Raw genomic sequence first — 19,396 nt, 5'->3', positions numbered from 1 at the left:
AACTGCATGACCTTGGCGAGTATAGGGTTAAAATCAATGTTTTGACAACTTCAGAAAATCAAAGGTCTCAGTTAGGGTTCCTAACAACAAATAAATAAATACATATTTAATAATTTTGACCTGAATTATCAAATGTGTGCATACCAAATCGAAAATGCAAAATCAAAAGTTGTGGTTTAACCGTATTAGTGACAGGGGGGTTGTTTTCATCAACCCCTCAGGTTTTTCGGGAATATCTCCGAAACCGCTGAAGCTACGATGCTGAAATTTTCTGACTTTTCCTAAAACTAAATTGGGCACATTCCCTGAAAACTTCAAATTCATAACTTTACCAGGGACGGCTCCAGAGCACTGGGAATTGGGGGGTCCTATTCGTGAAGCGAGTCATTTGGGCGAAGATCACGATGCTGATGTATTATAACTGTATGCACCAGTTTTACGAACAGTGAATGAAAGGTATCATGTGATAACATATATACAAAGTTATTGTGCATCCTCTTTTGATACGTTTTTGCTACAATAGGCGGATCCAGGCGTCCAAAAAGGGGGGTTATGTTTTACCTCCCAACATAGGTGCCCTGACACCGCCTATGCATGACCAATACAATTGTAGTCGTTCTCTCATAAGAAAATTGTAACATAACGAGACCGTTACCACCCTTTTTAGAAACAGTACCAACAAAAACCTTATTTACTATACTTTTTGTGTACACCCAATCTCAATGATCTGTATCCGCCTATGATTTTTGAAAATGCATATTTTTAGGATCCATGTGAATTCCTGGTTCATTCTCTATCGATCGGCAAAAGTTGCGTTAAGATTGGTTCAGAATTCAGAAACCTGTCCGTGATTAACAGTCTAAAATGTATCTGCAATTTGCCCGTTTTTACCCCCTCTACCCCCCTATTGACATTTTTTAATTTTTATTTTTTAGAAATGTAGATCACGTTGAGCGAAATCGAATGCCGTTTGAATTTTGAAAATCGGCCCGTTAGATCTCGAGATATCAGGGGGGTCGTAACCAGTCCCCCCTGCCACTAATAGGGGTAGCCAGGAGCCTGCCACTAATAGGGTTAACCTAACTGACAAGCTGGTCGTCAGCACTATTCGTAACTGACTTACACATGACATGAAGGTGACATTTATGCTACCTAAAACATCATGTGATGCGGAAATCATCGCACTTGCCTAATCCTCTGATAAACTTCCTTCTCATCTCTGATCCGACCTTTATCTGCGTCACCGCGTCTGTCACATGCGCATCTCCTACGCTGGTAAGTACAGAATGTATTCATTATTCAGTTCCGTCCACCACTGACAGCCAGCTGTCCAGTCCTGTCCGAGCCTGACCTTGGAGCGGTCAACTGACCCATATCGAGGCCGCCGCACCGTCTCCGTAACGGCGGTATATCGACATAAGACGGCGCACAGTGGGTGACCTTGGTCCCAGGAGGACCGGGACCATCCGGGGGCGGAAGCGGCCCACTGACGCGGAACTGACCGCTCTCGACCCACTCTCCAGCCGCTCAGAGGTGGTTCTGCACCTGTGGTGGACAGTGGTCAGTGGTCAACGGGACGGGACGATCGCGACTGGCTGGAGGAAAGCCGTGAGTGCTCAGCTGAGTCGACAAGGAGGAGGGCGAAAAACATTAGAAGTCTGGTATTCCAGTCAGTCGCAAGTTTGGAAAAGCTGCACCCTGAAGATTGTCGTGAGCAGGAAGACGACTGCGCCAAGCTCAGGCTGGTTGATGAGCACCAGAAGAGCGTGCTGCATTGAAGTACACGTCGTCCAAGTGAAGAGAAATTTGGCTGAGTTTGTAGCCCCTGTGCCATTTGTTGTGGGCTATGGCGTTGGACAACATTTTTGCTGTTGTTGGATGATTGTTGCTGAATAGTAGTAGCTGCCAAAGATAGATAGATAGTAGCTGCCAAAGAGTCCAAAAGTGCACGGAATCTGTACTAGCGTCCCACTCCAAATTCTCAACTCGGTTTCTACAATATCACGGTCAGTTCGGATTCGGAACAATGCCGACGTTCGATCTTCAGGGAACGCGGTGCCAGCGGCCAGGTAAATGCTTTACCTGAAACCAGACATGTGCATGGATCCGGGAAAATGGATCTGGGATCTGATCCCACGTATCCTGATCTCGGATCCGACGGGATCATATAGATCCAGCTCTGTAATTTATCGAGAGATCCGTAGGGATCACAGATCCGAGTCTCATTTTTTGCTTGAGATCCAGTGAGATCATAGATCCTCACTTATTTTTTTGTCAACACATATATCCCAAAAAAGCACTTGTTTCAACTCATAAACGTTCTGTTTTAGTGATTTTATGTAATCGCACGTCGTAATCCATAGTTTTGTGTCACTTACTGGCATAGAAACCCTTTAAAACATGGTTTCAAATGTGGTGCATGGTGCACTGAAAACAATTTAACCCAAGGCTGGCGAGTAAACCGGTGTTTTACGGGTACCCCTATCCGCAACCATTTTTAACCACCCTCTCAGGAGTAGTGCTAGGTCCCATTGCGGTGTAGTCGCACTTGCTCTGAGCGGATATAACCGCTGTCAGCGAACAAGTCCGCTGAGAGCAGGGACGACTACACTGCAATGGGACCTTACTGTACTCCTGGGAGGGTGGTTAAAAATGGTTGCGGATAGGGGTACCCGCAAAACACCGGTTTACTCGCCAGCCTTGGGTTAAATTGTTTTCAGTGTGGGATCCACTCAGATCATAGATCCATGTTCTTAATTTATCGTAAGATCATATGAGATCATAGATCAAAGATGTATTTTTCACGCCAGATCCGGTGGGATCATAAATCCAAACCTGTACTTTGCTTCGAGATCCACTGAGATCATAGATCCATCACTCGGATCCATGCACATGTCTGCCTGAAACGCTGTGCTGTTGCCAAGAAGACGCACTCTCCAGTTTACGGTTGTTTGCGTCTTTTTGTGTTTATTTTAGCTTCTTAAAAGAAATGTTTCACAACGTCGGACTTAGGGCGTAGATATGACAGCATTCGTTATATAATGCTACCTTGTTTTGCCATGAATTAACACGCAATTACCATCAAGGCCTTGTCTAACATGTTAACTGGGGGGCCAAACCCCCGCAGTCATCGACCTGCCCCCCCCCCCCAGTCAGGGCAAAAAGTCCCTACTGGGGGGGGGGGGGGCCGGCAATAGTCAAAAGGCAAACGAATTTTTATTTCGCGGCGTCAGTGCACATAAAAACAAATGCGTAAACGAAACGATGCAATGTGACCACATTGAAATACCCCATTACCTAGGGCTGTTATGTGTTTATTTTGTTTACCTGAACCTTTTTTCGCTCAGCAATACGTTACATTTCGTCTTTTCAGGTGACCAACTCCGTGTCCCGGATATTCTTTTTCATTAATTTTGTCCGAACCTTTTGAATGGAAGGATTCACAAGTACAGAGCCCCCGCCAAGCAGAGCTTTGCGTTGACCCTGCCCTCTACCCTCCGATCGCGCAATTCGTGATCTATGACAGAATTTAGAGCCCAAAGTTTAACGTATGCACATAGCCGCGCACGGCCGGTCCCCTCACTGACTTCGAATGGCTACGGCCTGCCACCAACCGTAACCATACTCGCCAGGAGGCTCATAAAGATCGTGCGATGTCGCGCTTCGAACCTGGACTGTTATAACCGGGACGCGTGCCCTCACCACGCGGAGTCCAAGGCTCTACCGGCAAAAATTTCTCCTTTAGGTATCAATCTGTTGTTTCTGTCCTCGCCCCTCGGGGCGTCAATCTCTTGTTTTTGCCTATCGTCGTCCTCGCTAGCGGCGTCCAACTTCTGGCTGGACGGTCACCGGTGTGCTGCTAGAGTAGCTCCTAATCGTAATGAAGCAGGCTCCCGTTCTGAGTGGTCAAACGTAGGCGCAGATGCCAGATTGGTGGTCTGTCTGTGGGGACGGGTACTCTGACTGCTGGATTATCTTAAGAAGTCGGCATGGAGTCCTGGAGGGCAAATGCCAGCCACTTCGTGTCCCAACTCCCAACTGGCCTCAAAGCACTACTATCTTCATTTTTGTTTAGTTTATAGCCTCTGACGAGTGACGACCTTAAGGTTGTGTCGAAGATCCACGGCGATTACGGAGAATCCACCTGAGAAGACATCAGTCTCCATGTTGATACACAGGCATTACACTGGTCTGAGGGGGCCCTAGTGGGAAAATACGGTCTCCACTCAGATTGACCCTTAAAGCCTGGTATGGATCATATAAAACCAGTGTGGGCTACCATACAGGCCGACGTAGGTCCAGAAGCTGACATTAGCCCTCAGAGATCGGCATCGAGCGCTCAGAGGGACCCATCAGAAACCGATGTGGTTCTAAAAAAAATGCGTATGGGCCCTCGACATAAGGCTCGGCGTGCAAATTCCTTAGACACGGCTAACGGCACTGCCACTCAAACACACGCTCAACAACGAGAAGTGTGATTATTATTGTCTGATGAGGCAATGTGAGGAGGCTATAAACTAATATACAAGCATGGGTCGGATGGCCTACTATTTTTTTTTTTTAGTTTTCAAAAAAATATTCATGGTGTCAGGGCTGTGATGAAAAATAAGTGGTCTAAATCCGGTGATAAAACAGGATTTGGGGGTACCCTAGGTTTGGCTCCTTCAGTCTCTGCCCCCCCCCCAGTGAAAATTCCTTAGACGAGGCCCTGATTACCATATGTATAACTATGTAAAACAGACAACATTCCAATTTCAATATGGGTGTGGGTGGCTATCGCTGACGTGACCCACTGTTTCTCAGAAGGCGACGCGGACTGCGGCACTGAAAAACCTCTCGTGAAGCCCCACATTATCACAGCCCAGGGCTCCCGTGCCGCCACTCCACCCGGCCTAAAGCGTAAGTATCCATTGACCCCGCAGACGTGTCTGTACTAAAGACCTGCATCTGGCAGTCAAATTTCATACACCAGCAGCGAAACAATGCGTTCCCTTTGCGGTGGCGACGTGCGTTATGACGTCCAAGTGGCGTCAACTGTGTGTGTTGATACGCAGCAGATAGTTATTGGTTCTTGGAATCACACGTGCTATGGTGTGTGTCAGCCTAGCCGAGTGAGTTTTGACACTGCCTTAGTGTCAGCCTTTTTACATATGGTGGTGAAAAAACTATGGGTTAACTCTCATTTAGTGTCTTGAGAGCGAGACTCATAACGCAATAATCAATTTATGCCGTTCAGAGGACCTTTTACGATGAATATCAAAGTTCGAAGGGTCTGAAACGATTCAGACCGCTCACTAATTAAACAAGATCAATGAATATGTTAATTGACATTGCCCCACGAATCGTGACCGCCCATCCGTTGACGCCAGTCCACCCCTCCATCAGGTGACGTGGGTCGGTTCGCTCGCCTGACGTCGCTCCTGGCGTCTGACGAGCGGCTGGTTCAGGAGCGAGCTGAGGGCATCAGGGTCGGCCTGTACCGTCTGTATGGGGAACTGGGCTCCGGCAACAGCGCCACTGTGAGGCTGGCCGTCCATCAGCTCACCACAGGTCTGAGAGGGATGGAAGGGGAGGGGGGCAGAGACGAGGGACGAGGGGCGAGGGACGAAGGCAGGGACGGTGACAGGGGACAGGGGATGAGTGACAGGGTCGAATGACAGGGACGGGAGCTCAGTACTTACTTGGACGAGAGACGGAGGAACGGAGAAACGGAGGGACGGAGGGACGAAGGGCGAGGTACAAGGGACAGGGACGGGGACGGACGACGAAGAACATGGAGAAGGGGCAAAGACGAGGACGAAGGGTGAGGGACCACGGACGAAGGTCAGTAACAGAGACGGGGATGACGGGCAGACGGGACAAGGAATGACGGACGAGGGACAACTACGAGGGAAAAAGGGCTAGGCAAGGGACAGACCAGAGGGACAGGGAGGAAACCATCCACCGCTAGACAAGGGGTGGGTCTGGCGGCTATGCAGTACGGAGCCAGGAGGAAACTGGATGGTCTGCGCTTCCTTTACTTCCCTTGGGGTCTGAGTTGCGGTTGATTCAGGCCTGGGGGTGCGGGGACGGCTTGGGAGTGACGAGGGATAATCCTGCACTTACCACGGGCAAGGCCAGGGGAGGGAAGGACACGGTGTTAGGGACAGGTCTTGATGGACGCGAGGGGGATGCTGGGTGCTGGAAAAGGGACACGAGTTCGGACAGGACAGGTGCATGCTTTCTAGTGTTGTGTGTTGCACAAGGTGAGACACTCTTTGACCAATGTTTTTGACAGAACGTGTCGCAGTCAAAGTTGTTGATAGGGCAAAGTTGGACCACAAGAAACGTGAAATGCTGACAGAAGAAGTGACCAGCATGGAGCGCCTCCATCATCCAAACATCATCAGGTGAGATAACATTAGCCTAACAAAAGCTCGTTAAAGTATTCCGAGCGCACATAGTGGTAATTGCAAAGAGTGCACATTGGTACAACGTTTTCCCGGCACCATTGAAAACTGTGTCAAAACTCAAAATAAATGAAAAACTTAACTCTGATGAGCTCTTCTTTCGCTACATCACTTTTCGACAGGTCTTCCAAAAATACGGTCATTCCTTTATAGTCATTGAACCTTTTTTTCACTTAGCCAAGACGACGTGTTTTATGTTCATGCAAATAATTAGATAATTTTCTTAAGTCAGTGATGCACCACGAAGTGTGTCAAAACAACGGCGGCCGCGGTTTCCGTCATGTAACTTGTAAGTCAGCTTTGCCCACTTTGAAAGTCATCACAAATTTTCGCTCTCACAAATCACAATGATCGTCTCAGGTCCGGCCACCAGGACAACCCAGACCGAAGCCCATATTTGTGTGCCTATGACATGTTATGACGAGCCGGGCGACACGCCATACTTCCCTGACTCAGCGACTGTGAGAATAAACAACCGACAGTCGCTGGGGACCTTCAGAAAACGTCTGAATTCCGGGGTCGGCGTTCGAGACCCTTCCGTGTTTGGGACCATTCACTGCGTTTTTTATTCGAAATACATTGGTTTGAGTCTTCTTAGTGCTTGTGTGTCTTAGTGCTTGTGTCTTAGTGCTTCTTGTGTAGTGCTTGTGCAAGGAGCATTTGTACTTTAAAATACTTTGTAACTGACCTCTCCTTGAAATTGTATGTACCTAGGATATATTTTACAAAAAGCCAAATACAGATATGATAAATTTTCGATCACGGATCTTCGTCAATTCACATTCAAATTCAAAATGATTTTGAATTTTGAATGTGATTTGACAAAGATCCGTGATCGAAAATTTATCATTTCTGTATTTGGCTTTTTGTAAAATATATCCTACATACAATTTCAATGAGAGGTCATTTACAAAGTATTTTTCATTGGTTTGAGATTAACTGGGAGATAAATCGGCGTAAAGTGATGACGAACATAAGCCGGAAAACAGGCAGATATGTGTTCAACATTGTATGCATTACAATTTTTATCTAGGCGTATCTACATTCTGTAAATCTAATAACCAAAAGGTGACCACTTAATTGGAAGCATGTGTTTACTGATAATAATATACGTCTACACGTATATCATGAGTAGATGGTACTTATGCCTCAGTAAATTACCGACTAATGGACCTCGAAATATATTGCACAAGTTAAAAGCTTCGAAAGCATCGGTGCAATACTGCGCTATGTGCAGATAAATACATATAGTTCACTTCCAACCATTGGCTGTTGACTGATTCACTTCTTTATCTGCCTCTCTGCTGCATCCATGCTCCTATCATGCTGACAACAGTCCTTCGCAGTCTCCTCCACCACCCACACGCTCCGTGCTGCAGGTTGTACGAGGTGGTGGAGAGTCCGCGGCACATCTACCTCGTGATGGAGTACGCTCCCGCCGGTGACCTGGAGCGCAGGGTCAGCCGAGAGGGCCCACTGACAGAGGCAGACGCCCGATCCGTCTTCTCGCAGCTCCTAGCTGCCGTCCAGCACATGGTCAGAGGGAAAATTGGTTCTTCTGGGTATGGACAGGCGTGGGAGAACCATACGACGACTGTAGAAGAACTCTGCCTCCATGTAGTTCTGTAGTTTCTTGCACGATTTTCATTGTCGTAGCTTGAATAGCTTCCTCATACAGCAGCCGTCAGTCCATTCATTGTAGTTACTTCAGCTTCCAAAGAAATTTCAGCACGCGTACAGGCAAATTTAATGCAATAGTCGTACCGTTGAGTGTAGTAATCAGGCGAATGTTGACTCGTTGAGATTCAGATGCGGGGATAATTCGTAGCGTAGCTGAGCGTTCAGTACCAATACGTTGCTCTTCTAGCACTTGGGTTGTAAGTACGCTACGCCAGCAGCCCCCTGACCTCCCACAGCACTCGAAGAAGCTGGTTCACCGCGACATCAAGGCCGAAAACGTGTTCTTCGCGAGTCGGTCGCGCGTCAAACTGGGCGACCTGGGCTTCAGCCGGCGGGTGAGCGGCATCGGCGAGCATCTTACGCAGTTCTGCGGCTCCCCGAGCTACTCGGCGCCGGAGCTGCTGAGCGCGGCCAGCTACCGCGGCGACCGGGCCGACCTCTGGGCGCTGGGCGTGCTGCTCTTCTTCAGCGTCACCGGCCGGCTGCCATTCGACGGCGCCTCGCTGGCCGAGCTGCGAAGACACATACTCGCCGTGCGCTACCGCTGGCCGGCCGGTGTCGGCTCCGAGCCCTGCCGAGAGCTGGTGGCCGCGCTGCTGCAGAGGGACCCCGCGGCGCGACCGTCGGCGGCAGAGGCCGGCCGCTGCCGCTGGCTGAACGGCCACCCACCGCCGGCTGCCGGCAGGTCCCTGTCGCTGCGGGCCGCGCCCGTCACAGCCCAGGAGAGAGAGGCACGCGCGAGGCTGCGGCAGCTCGGTGTCAGCGAGACCACGCTGGAGAGCCACCGCCGGCGGGGCTGCCACAGTCCTGTCACGGGGCTGTACAGGATGGTGCTGCACCGTGTCTGCCGAGAGGAGGAGGAGAGCGGAGGGTCGGGGAAGCAGCTCTGGCTGAGAGGCGGCGACCGGTGCAAACAGTGCACCATCCTGTGAGAGCCCCTCGAACTGCGGTGGTGCAAACTGAGTGCACCATCCTCTGAGAGCCCCTCGAACTGCGGTGGTGCAAACAGTGCACCATCCTGTGAGAGCCCCTCGAACTGCGGTGGTGCAAACAGTGCACCATCCTGTGAGAGCTCCTCGAACTGCGGTGGTGCAAACAGTGCACCATCCTGTGAGAGCTCCACGAACTGCGGTGATTCAGTATTCACCGGCCATTGCTTACATAACGAACTGCCGATAAGGCCGCTGTATAAGCCAACCGACCTCGAGTTGCGTGTAGCAGACGATGTTATTGACTTGCATTATGTGTGAATGTATTTAAATGAAGCAAGACCAAGCGCGTAATGGAACATAACGCATGTGTAATGTGTACAATGTACATATACCCTGATCCCGTCAATGTGCAATGTGTATACTTGGCACTAGATATGATATTGTATCAATGTTCATGGAGTAGATGCCAGCATCATTATAGGTAGCTGCATGCAGAATAGGTCCAATTATAAAGCTCAAACTTGAGATAACGCGGCAATTACAACGCACCCATACGAAAATCGATAAATACATGACTGAATTTTACTGTCGATGTTCTTTTACATTCGTACTCGTCCAATGCGATGTTCACTCAAGTCACAAAGTCCACACGCAACTTATCACTATAACACATAAGTAGGGTAGAACACAGGTCGTCTAACCGTGGTCACTCCATCTTTTCAGGTGAGATTCTTAACGTTAAAGATACATGAGGTGTAAACGCGCCGTGAGGGGAAGGAAACTTCACAAAGGCCTCGCGCCTAATGCGTAATGACTTCAAATACTCGGTGGGTGAAAGAGCTTCGGGACTTGCAAAGTGAAAGGGAGGGCAAAGTGAAAACGCATTTGAATTGACTAATCTACCTAAAAACATGCTGAAAAATAAATAAAGCAACATGACACACGCATCAGAAAGAGCATTTGGTCTTGCCTGTCAAACACAGGACAGCTTGCATTTGATATTTCATGATTTCATAATCAAAATTCACACAAACAAATTTCAAAATCAAAGAACTGGCTCCGTTGTCCAGCACATCGGCAGAACGAAATGTGATTCAGGTCCAACGATATCTTATTTCACGAGTATTGCACTAAACTGACACGTTCGGCGGCTGTTCAGGTGGTCTCGGCATCCACGCCCCCCTCTCCGTGTCCTAGGGTTTGTACGAAGGAGTCGGGTTGGGCCAAGCAGTTGGCCAGCTGGTGCTGCAGCTGCACCAGCTGCGACGACTGCAGCTGCAGCTCCTGGCGCTGAGAGTCGATGATCTGGTCTCGCGCCTGCAGGAAGACAACAGAATCGACTGAGGGCATGTCCAAGTCTTAAAAAGACCAACTAGAAATTTAGACTAATACTTAGCGTAGCGAAAAGAAATCAGGAAACGAGAGAATTCAGTGCAGCAAACATCAACGACAAATAAAACCCAAAAGTTCCGCGTAACCACCGTCCTTCTCACATCCAGCTGCTGCTTCTGCTCCTTCTGCAGCTGGTCCAGCTTGATGATGGCCCTGTCGAGCTTGCTCTGCGCCTCTGCAGGGGTGACGGAGGAGCGGCGCAGGCCCAGAGACGACTCCAGATCGTCCATGCTGCCGCGGAGTGAGTGCAGCTCGGCACGCAAGTTGTTGATCTCAGAGATCAGCGCAACGTTCTCCTGTGGACGAATGGGAGGGGATATGTGAGCATTAGCGCATCAACACATACCTACATTGTTCGTGAGGACGACTAGAACGTGAGCGCTATAAGCGATTTGAAAATACTGCAGGAACACCAAAAGTCTGTTTTTGTTTCACGGCCGTCAACATAAAACAAAATGTATGTAGATAGTCACCAAAATGGATAACTACTAGCATAGCAGCTTCCTTCTCTTCTTCCCTAAATAACACGAAGAGTGTTCATACGGGCGCCGTTCAGGGAGCCAAATATCGTCACCTGCACTACGCGGATGTTGTCGGCTCTCTGCAGGTGCGTGTCTTTGGTAAGCTTGTGTTTGAGGCCGGCTACGGTCCGCTCCAGGTAGTCCCTCTGCCGGCTGAACTCCTTCAGACTGGAGTCGTCCACCAGAAGTTTCTCCGGTCGGATCTCTGAGGTGACGTGCTTGCTGTATAAGCTCTGAAAGAGAAGACGGATAGACAGGATATCATCTTACCGCTATTAGCAATAAAAAACAGCTCACTTGAAAATATAAACACCGCTCATTAAAATGCAAAATTAGAATTATAAATGTCCGCACTTCAATCACGTAGGTATATTCACCTTGATGCCCTCCTTGAGTTTCTTGGGGTCCTGCAGGTGGTCCATGCAGCTGAAGAGGTCGCTGCGGTAGCGGTTCATGACGATGGTGAAGTCGTAGTTGCGCTGCACGGCGCGGTGCAGCTCGGCCTCGATGGCGCGCAGCTTCTGCCGCAGCTCCTGCAGCTGCAGCTCCTGCTCCGTGTTCGTCTTGTGGTAGTTCTCCAGCTCGTTCTCCATCTGAGACGTACACCGTGAAAGTCAGCAGAGGTAGGTAAATAAGGCAAGGCATTATAGGAGATTTACAAATGAGCAGAGACTGGCATTAATCGACTAGTTTTAGCAAAATGGGTATAAATGAAGAAAGCCTTACCGATCCTATTATATCCAATATTAGCCTTCCAGTTCCATCCCATTCATTGCCAAGAAATTGATGCCAATAAGAAGGATAGCAATAATTACAAGGTTTTGCCTGCCTTTTATTTAATGCATACTTTTGGTATAATTTCAGCGTGCCATATACAGAACAACTTACGGTGCAACTGAAGATCAAAGTTAACTAGCGATAGTGTAAGAATACATACCGCATTTATAGTTTCCTTCATGTCCTTTATTTCAGCCTCTCTGGGCTCTATCTGCTTCTTCAGTTCCTTTATTTTGTAGTCGAGCACAAACTTGAACTTCTCCAGCTCCTGATTCTTTTTCTTCAAATCGTAAATCCGTTTTTCCTGCAATGAATCAGAGGAGATGCCTAAATATCCGTTACCGCCATGTGCTCTAGCACTTAACAGAAGAGGCAATTTTCTATCAGAACAGTAAAGCCTGTAAGACTTCGTATTTGTGCAAAGGCGTATTTGCGACAGTATGAGTAACACACTCCCATACCATGCTGAAAAACGTTTCGACTCGAAAACTAGCAGTCAAACTAACCAAAAGTATCACTTTCAACCGATAACCTACACATAGGTACCTTTTCATTTATTGTTTCGTCTCGCTCCGTGACTTCCTTTTTCAGCCCGATGATGTCCCGCTCGAGGTTTTTGATAATGGACTGTAGCTTGCTGTGCTCTCCTTGCAGACGCTGAATCTCCTGACGCTGCTCCTCTAGTTCTTTAGACAAACTGGAAAGGGCAACGAAAATTTCTCAGTGATCCTCACACAAAGAAATTCATGTGCAATCAACTATGCGTCATTCTGGGCTGACTTAGCATAGGCAGGTTGACACATTTCTACACACATTTCATTAACTTTATCTCCGGCAACCTACCCCCAAAAGCCGGCGTTGACCCACCTGACGAAGCGTTTCTTCATCACTCCCGTCTCCCCGCGCAGTCGGACGTTGGAGTTACGCTCGGCCTTCAGCTTGTACTCGTACTTGGTCTTGATGTCGACAATCTCTCGGTCGGCGTCCTCCTCAATCTGCACCTGCATCTCCTCGTAGGTCTTCTTCTGCTGGAGCGCCTCCTCACGAGCCTCGTCCAGGAGGGCCACCTTCTCTGTCAGCCGGTCCTCGTACTCCTCGGCCTGGGCGGCCAGCTCGGCGCGGTCCGCCTCGGCCTGCTCCACCAGCTGCCTGACAGGGGAACCAGTCAACGACAACTGCATCCACCTCATAATACAGAATAGATAAACCACTAACAAACGTGTTTGATGAACAGTTAGCGTTACTATAACGCGACTTGCACGTTCGCCAAGCAGCCTTACTTTTCGTAGTCCTCCTTCATGAGTGCCATCTTGTTCTCGAGCGCCTGGTACTTTTCATACTCGACGATCAGCTTGGCGTTGTTGTTGGACTCCAGCAACTGCACCTCCTCCTCGTGCTGTGCGTGCAGCGTCTCCAGCTCGCGGTTGTGCGCCGCGTGATCCTCGCTCTTTTCATCCTTCAGAGCCTGCAACATCGCGGGAAGGTCACTATCTCAAAAAGTGCATCAACGTGTTGATCTACAGGACGTTCGAGGAGACTTCTACCTGTCTTCTTTGTAAGACCCAACCCGCATCCTTTGCAGGAATCCTAGCAATAATTCTCTACAGTACACACCGGCGATGTAAATTACAAACGACTCCCACGCTACCGATCAGTCTACTTTCCTACCAAAATCCTACGTCGTTCCTTTCTCTCTAACTCGTCACAGACGTCATGCGCACCTCGATGTTTCCGTTGAGCGTCTGGATGTCCTGTTCGGCTCGCTCGGTCAGCTGTCGGATCTTGTCGCCGTACGTCATGTCTTTGAGCCGCAGCTGATACTCGTTCTCCAGTCGCAGCTCAGACACCCGCGTGTTCAGCTCGTTTATCAGCTGGATCTTCTCCTGAACGGGCGACAAACGAAACGGCATGAGGTACAGCAGGGCAGCAACCAATATGATGTCTGAGCTGCACAGTTCTACCGTTTGATGTTGTCTGCAGATTATGCTCATAAATATTTATTTGGGGAAGCGGAAGAACGTCACTAAATTCTTCAAAGTAAACGTGCTTTAAAAAGGCTACTGAGGTGTATACAAATGGCTTGTGTGGCTAAAAGAAGCTAAGAAAACAGACGTAAGAAATGTTACAAAACGCGTCAATGAAATGTGTTCATCTTCACAATTAGCATCGATTCATATCAGATTCATCTATGCCTAAATGCACAGGCCAAACTAGTGTCACCGTTGTTTTGAAGCGTGTTACGTTAATCGCTATCTTACAATTAGCTATTCTGCCGCTTACGTCCAGCTCGGCCTTGGAGACGAGGATCTCCTCCGAGTAAGGCACGGTGCGCTCTCGTTTCGAGAGCCTTCCCTCGGGGTCGGCGATGGACCACAGAGCCAGGGTGCCGTCCGACGAGCAGGTAAACATCTGAGTGTCGTCCGCCAGCACCACCATCTGGCGGCAGCGGGAGAAACTGCAGATGACGGGCCTGCACACCAGGGTAAAGCTCAAACAGGTTAGGACGGTTAGGTCATCCAGTGCACGTTACAGACCACCCAGGAGGGGATGCAGTTTGCCCATTCATGCACGGTTCATCTCACTACACGTATGGAACAGCAAGTCCCCTCTTTTTCATCAATCTGACCTTCGTTCCTTTTTCAACTGACGGCTGTTCATTATAATCGGTTAACAATGATAAACCCGCGCCCTGATGGGGGGCGGGCATTTTTGCCCCCCCCCCCTGTGGTTTTTCTTAAATAGCGAGAAAACTGCTCGCGCCGCCAAATTTTGGGTACCTTACCGGGCATCAATTTGACACCTTCACACAAAATTTCAAGTCACAGGTCACCTCAGGTCAGGAGTTATTGAGGTCAAACTGAGGTCATGTTCGAGTAAAAATGAGCAAAAAACATGACATCTTGAAACGCTCACCAATTCTACAGTTAACAAGCAATTTTAAAGTTCTTTATATGGTCGTGTAGAGAAAAGACGGCACTACAAAACTGCTATCTCGGATTTTCGAAATTTTGGGATTTGGACCCCAAAAATATATATTTTTTTAGAAAAACTAAAAAAAATCCAAAAATTTTCGAATTTCCAAAAAAAAAACACGGAATATATATGATAGTCCCTGTACTCTTCGATATACATACCAAATTTTAGATCGATACCTCTTTTTTTGGCCAAGTTATAGCGAAAAACTGTTAAAAATTGATGACGTCAAATTTTTGAACTCAATTCTGAGCAATTCTAGACCTCGCAGCGCAAAACGGAGACCACCATTGAACTCCCCGTGACGAGCTGCATCGCATCAGTAGGTACCCATGTTATGCAAAAATATCAACTTTGAAATTTGACCTAATTTGACCTGACCTAGACCTGACCTTGACCTGAACTTGACCAAAACGTGACCTAAGCTGGCCCAAAAGTCTGCCTGACCCACATAATCGCATTTGTCATGTAAAATGGACCATAAAACATGTATCACACGACACTTTCATATTGTGACCCCCAGTGACCTGACCTCTGTGACCTGACCTGGTATCAGTGACCTCAAATAGCAAAATACGTGTTTGAAGAACATTTCCCCATCGATGATTTTCAATGAAATGCACCTTACTCAATTTTACAACGCATTTCTTGAAATGCCTGTAAACGGTGAAAATTCGACCTTTGACCTGACCTGTGACGTCATCGGTTTGACCGAGGTCAATGAAATTGGGTCACAAGGTAGTTCCCCGTTGGGGCTATCCAACGCGGTTTACCGCTTGTCGCTATCTTGCGTGGTTCTCGAGATCTTAGGGGGGGGGGGGGGGGCCAAAATGCCCCCCCCCCCCCTTCAGACCACGTTGCTCGGCAGACCCCATCAGGGCGCGGGTTAATAATTGAGAAAGGACGCACACATATCACAGTTACGGTGACAAAAAGATACTCTTCCCTATTTACTCAGACATGTTCCGTGTACACCCCAGCGCAGGAATGCGTGATGTGCTCTGTTTGAAGATGTGCTCTGCTTCGCACAACCCCTCTCGGAGTGAACATAAACACACACCATCACCATGACTGTATACGATCAGTTGGTACGCATCGTCCAACTCCTCCAGCGCAGATCACAGTTCTACGAATGTGGCCTTCGGTTGACCACAAAGCTACGGGCTGAGGTCAAGAACCCGTGTCGGGTGCATCAGTGAGTTCTTTGATATCAACACATTCCTGAGCAGCTGTAGGCAACTGCTTGAAACCAGTGCTTAATGCGAGATATAGGTAGCCTGACTTTTAGTTACCAGCACCGTACCTATGTGTTCTGAATTGTAACTGCGATATTTGCAATTCATGGAAATTGACTTAGCATTTGCAAATGAACTGATTCAGATTTGACGGTTATGAGATGTCAGTACCTAAATGGTATGAATACAGCTAAGCAGACACAATAAAATGGAAAACTTATTCCCCACACTTTAAATTATAGTTGTCAATGATATTTTTCAATTGACACAAAAGCAAACATAAATTAGAGCGACTGCTGAATAAGATCTAAATATCATCGCCTCCTCTCATAAACACCGGTCGATGTAAAGGCTGAAACAGACTCTTTCCGCGTTCAGGAACTCGCATGCGAGAGCCTATTCAAATACATTATAATTCTTCTCGCATCAATCGCATCCGCGAGGTGCGTGCGATTGATGCGAGCGTGCTTCCATGTATTTGAATAGGCTCTCGCATTCGATTTCCTGACTGCGGAAAGAGTCTGTTTCAGGCATAAGTCGTCGCTAAATAAATAAACGACACAGCCTGTATCTGATCACCCTTCCGTCCTTATACCCTCACCAGACGACGATTTACACCAAAGGGTTCGTCCTCTTAGACAGCTCTCGGCAGACATGAGCCAGGGTCGGGCGGGTGGCGGGCACGTGGGTCTGACATGCACCCCTCCCCTGAGGCCCGAGCTGCGTCTGGCCAACTGTCTGTGTCGGTCTGTCTGACGGACTGACACGGCAGCTGTTACCAGCCAGACACCCGGTCCCCAGACAGGACGTCGGCTCGTGATATGTACTTACCGACCCCAGACTTAAAACTGGCATGAAGACATAGGAATGCGAGTAGTTGATCCAATAATCGCACAAAACGACAGCCCAGTGATAATTAAGCAATAAATGGGTCATTAACAAAGTTCGCATCGATAAACGGGCATACAAGACAAGGCTGAAAAAAAGAATGAGAGAAACATATTTGGTCATTTTGGGCACATATTGTGCAAGTTAGCTGCATCAAGTCGTTCATCGTCAATATCATTGAAGAACAAGCACTCACCACTGATACAAATAACCATTTAAATGTACTGAACATGGAGCACAGAGCAAAGAAAATGCTCTTTAACGAATTGCTTTCCATTGATGTGAACATTCACCCGTAAAAATAACGGCAGACCGTGTCCAGCGCCTGCGTTCGACGTCTTACCTTTGTGATGGCATCGTTGTGGGCGTGGTGCTCCTCCCACTCTCCCGGAATGGAGAGAGGGAACTTGACGGAGCGCAGGACACCACTCTGCAGACCAAGGAACATCATACGGCCCGAGCGAGAGAGCGAGATCCACGTGGGCACCACGTCCTGGCAGCTGACTTCACGGATCACCTGGGAAGACAGACAGTGGGGTCTAGGGGGCACCACGTCCTGGCAGCTGACTTCGCGGATCACCTGGGGAGGGGACAGAGGGTGAGGTCTAGGGGGCACCATGTCCTGGCAGCTGACTTGGCGGATCACCTGGGAAGACAGACATTGGGATCTAGGGGGCACCACGTCCTGGCAGCTGACTTGGCGAATCACCTGGGAAGACAGACAGTGAGGTTTGCGTGGGTAAGGTCTCAAAAAGAGCACGCACGGCTTGGTTAGAGAGGCATGTAAACACAGATGGGTACTAAACACAGATGGGTACTATACATGCACTTATATGTCACAGATGGGTACACCAGCCAGGCCATGGTGGCTGATCTCAAGCACCCGGATGGCCCAAGGAATGGCCCGAAATTTATGCAGTGGTTTATGGGTCAATTAGCACCCATTTATTCGTCAATTAGCACAATAGGTATGTTATGATTGTCGAATACCACTTTAAAACCTTGGCTTAACCCTCGCCGGCACAGGGGGTTGATGCAACCGCCTAAGGTTTTTCCCGAATAACTCGCGTAAAAAGCAGCCGATCGCGACGAAACTTTCAGTACCCTCACATTGATCAATTTTACATCTACCCTGAAAATTTCATGACCCTGACCCCAATGACCTTTGACCTGTGACCTCTTTTCCGTGACCATGTTTGGCCGAAATCGCGATTCGGCGTATGTCGCCTCGCATTAGCCGCGCGTTTGCAAGCTTTTCGTGGTTTCAAACGTTCAAACATGAGAGTTGATGTTGCTCCCATACATTAGGGTGGGTGTTAAGGTCACCTGAAGGTCAGGTCAGGTCATTGACCTTTGGCGACCTCGGGTGACCTCGGTTCACTTTTTCGAGTTTTACATGTTGCTAGGCTAGTTTTTGGAGCTGAATTCGAATTTAGCAACCATTTGAACATTTACGAAGTAGTTTTGGTGCCTTCGTAACATGTTACGAAGCTGTCAGAGGCGGTTGACACGTATTACGAATACCCGTCACAACCCCTACCGGTTGACCTGACCTGACCTGACCTGACCCGACCTGGTCTAAATGCTTAAATACATCATCTCTGCTCAAAACTAACACGATATTCGTGACCAGCACCCCGGAAAACCACATAGCAGCCACACTTTACGACTTTCTAACAGGTCCCGATTTTCCCGGTTTTCGGGTCATTGACCTGACCTGGAAGGTCACCCGATGACCTAGGACCTTAAAATTGGGTATCATCGGCTTCCTCTCGTGACGGGCAGCACGCTCGTTTTTTTTTTCGCGAAGCTCTAGCTCGATCAGGGGCCAAACGCGAGGGGGGGGGGGTCGTACCCCCCCCCCCCTTGTGCCGTCGAAGGACGCAAAATGGCCTGTGCCGGCGAGGGTTAAAACTTGTATTCCTTGTTTACCTTCTGTCTATTCACTATTGCTATTGAGACGTATAGAATACATGGACGTGTTTAAAAGTCCTACGATATATTTATCATAACAAAGTACGTACCTACATCATCATGCACATTGCACAAACGTTCCACCCAGTACACTTCACCATGCACATGTTACCGATTAACCCTCGCATGTGTGCGGCGTTTGCCAGCTTCTAATGTGTAGGGGGGGGGGGTCGGTTGGACCCCCCCTTGCCGTTTGGCCCCTGATCGAGCTAGAGCTTCGCGGAAAAAACGAGCGTGTTGCCCGTGACGAGAGGAAGCCGATGATACCCAATTTTAAGGTCCTAGGTCATTGGTTGACCTTCCAGGTCAGGTCAATGACCCAAAGTCGGGAAAATCGGGACCTGTTAGAAAGTCGTAAAGTGTGGCTGCTAAGGGGTTTTTCGGGGTGCTGATCACGAATATCGTGTTAGTTTTGATCACAGATGATGTCTTGAAGCATTTAGACCAGGTCGGGTCAGGTCAGGTCAGGTCAACCAGTAGGCGTCGTGACGGGTATTCGTAGTACGTGTCAACCGCCTCTGACAGCTTCGTAACATGTTACGAAGTCACCAAAACTACTTCGTAAATGTTCAAAT

General features: G+C 48.5%; 2 protein-coding genes across 7 annotated transcripts in view; one reads left to right on the top strand and one right to left on the bottom strand.

The window, feature by feature from the left end:
• The first annotated feature begins 1,366 nt into the window (after window positions 1-1,366).
• Window positions 1,367-9,646, top strand: LOC122367781 (serine/threonine-protein kinase NIM1-like). The gene is made up of 6 exons (XM_043341189.1): window positions 1,367-2,069; window positions 4,804-4,899; window positions 5,386-5,550; window positions 6,278-6,389; window positions 7,829-7,985; window positions 8,366-9,646. The coding sequence occupies exons 1-6, from the start codon at window positions 2,027-2,029 to the stop codon at window positions 9,059-9,061; spliced, it is 1,269 nt and encodes a 422-aa protein (XP_043197124.1). The 5' UTR covers window positions 1,367-2,026; the 3' UTR covers window positions 9,062-9,646.
• LOC122367780 (cilia- and flagella-associated protein 57-like) overlaps window positions 9,630-19,396 on the bottom strand; it is a 20,460-nt gene continuing 10,693 nt past the window's right edge. For 3 of the 6 annotated variants that reach the window (XM_043341187.1, XM_043341186.1, XM_043341185.1), the window contains 11 exons: window positions 17,191-17,364; window positions 14,032-14,187; window positions 13,473-13,634; window positions 13,032-13,216; window positions 12,619-12,900; window positions 12,298-12,448; window positions 11,912-12,055; window positions 11,352-11,567; window positions 11,028-11,207; window positions 10,555-10,749; window positions 9,630-10,378 (listed from right to left, as the gene is read on the bottom strand). In XM_043341187.1, the coding sequence (XP_043197122.1) occupies window positions 10,217-10,378; window positions 10,555-10,749; window positions 11,028-11,207; window positions 11,352-11,567; window positions 11,912-12,055; window positions 12,298-12,448; window positions 12,619-12,900; window positions 13,032-13,216; window positions 13,473-13,634; window positions 14,032-14,187; window positions 17,191-17,364 (2,007 nt within the window). In that variant the 3' untranslated portion in view covers window positions 9,630-10,216. Of the gene's footprint in view, window positions 10,379-10,554; window positions 10,750-11,027; window positions 11,208-11,351; window positions 11,568-11,911; window positions 12,056-12,297; window positions 12,449-12,618; window positions 12,901-13,031; window positions 13,217-13,472; window positions 13,635-14,031; window positions 14,188-17,190; window positions 17,428-19,396 lie in introns of all 6 variants that reach the window. The other 3 variants (XM_043341184.1, XM_043341182.1, XM_043341188.1) reach the window with 2 other exon arrangements.

Source organism: Amphibalanus amphitrite, unplaced genomic scaffold (assembly GCF_019059575.1).
Source record: "Amphibalanus amphitrite isolate SeventyFive unplaced genomic scaffold, NRLGWU_Aamphi_draft 000896F_arrow, whole genome shotgun sequence".
Taxonomy (NCBI): domain Eukaryota; kingdom Metazoa; phylum Arthropoda; class Thecostraca; order Balanomorpha; family Balanidae; genus Amphibalanus; species Amphibalanus amphitrite.
This window is presented reverse-complemented; position numbering and strand designations above follow the sequence as displayed.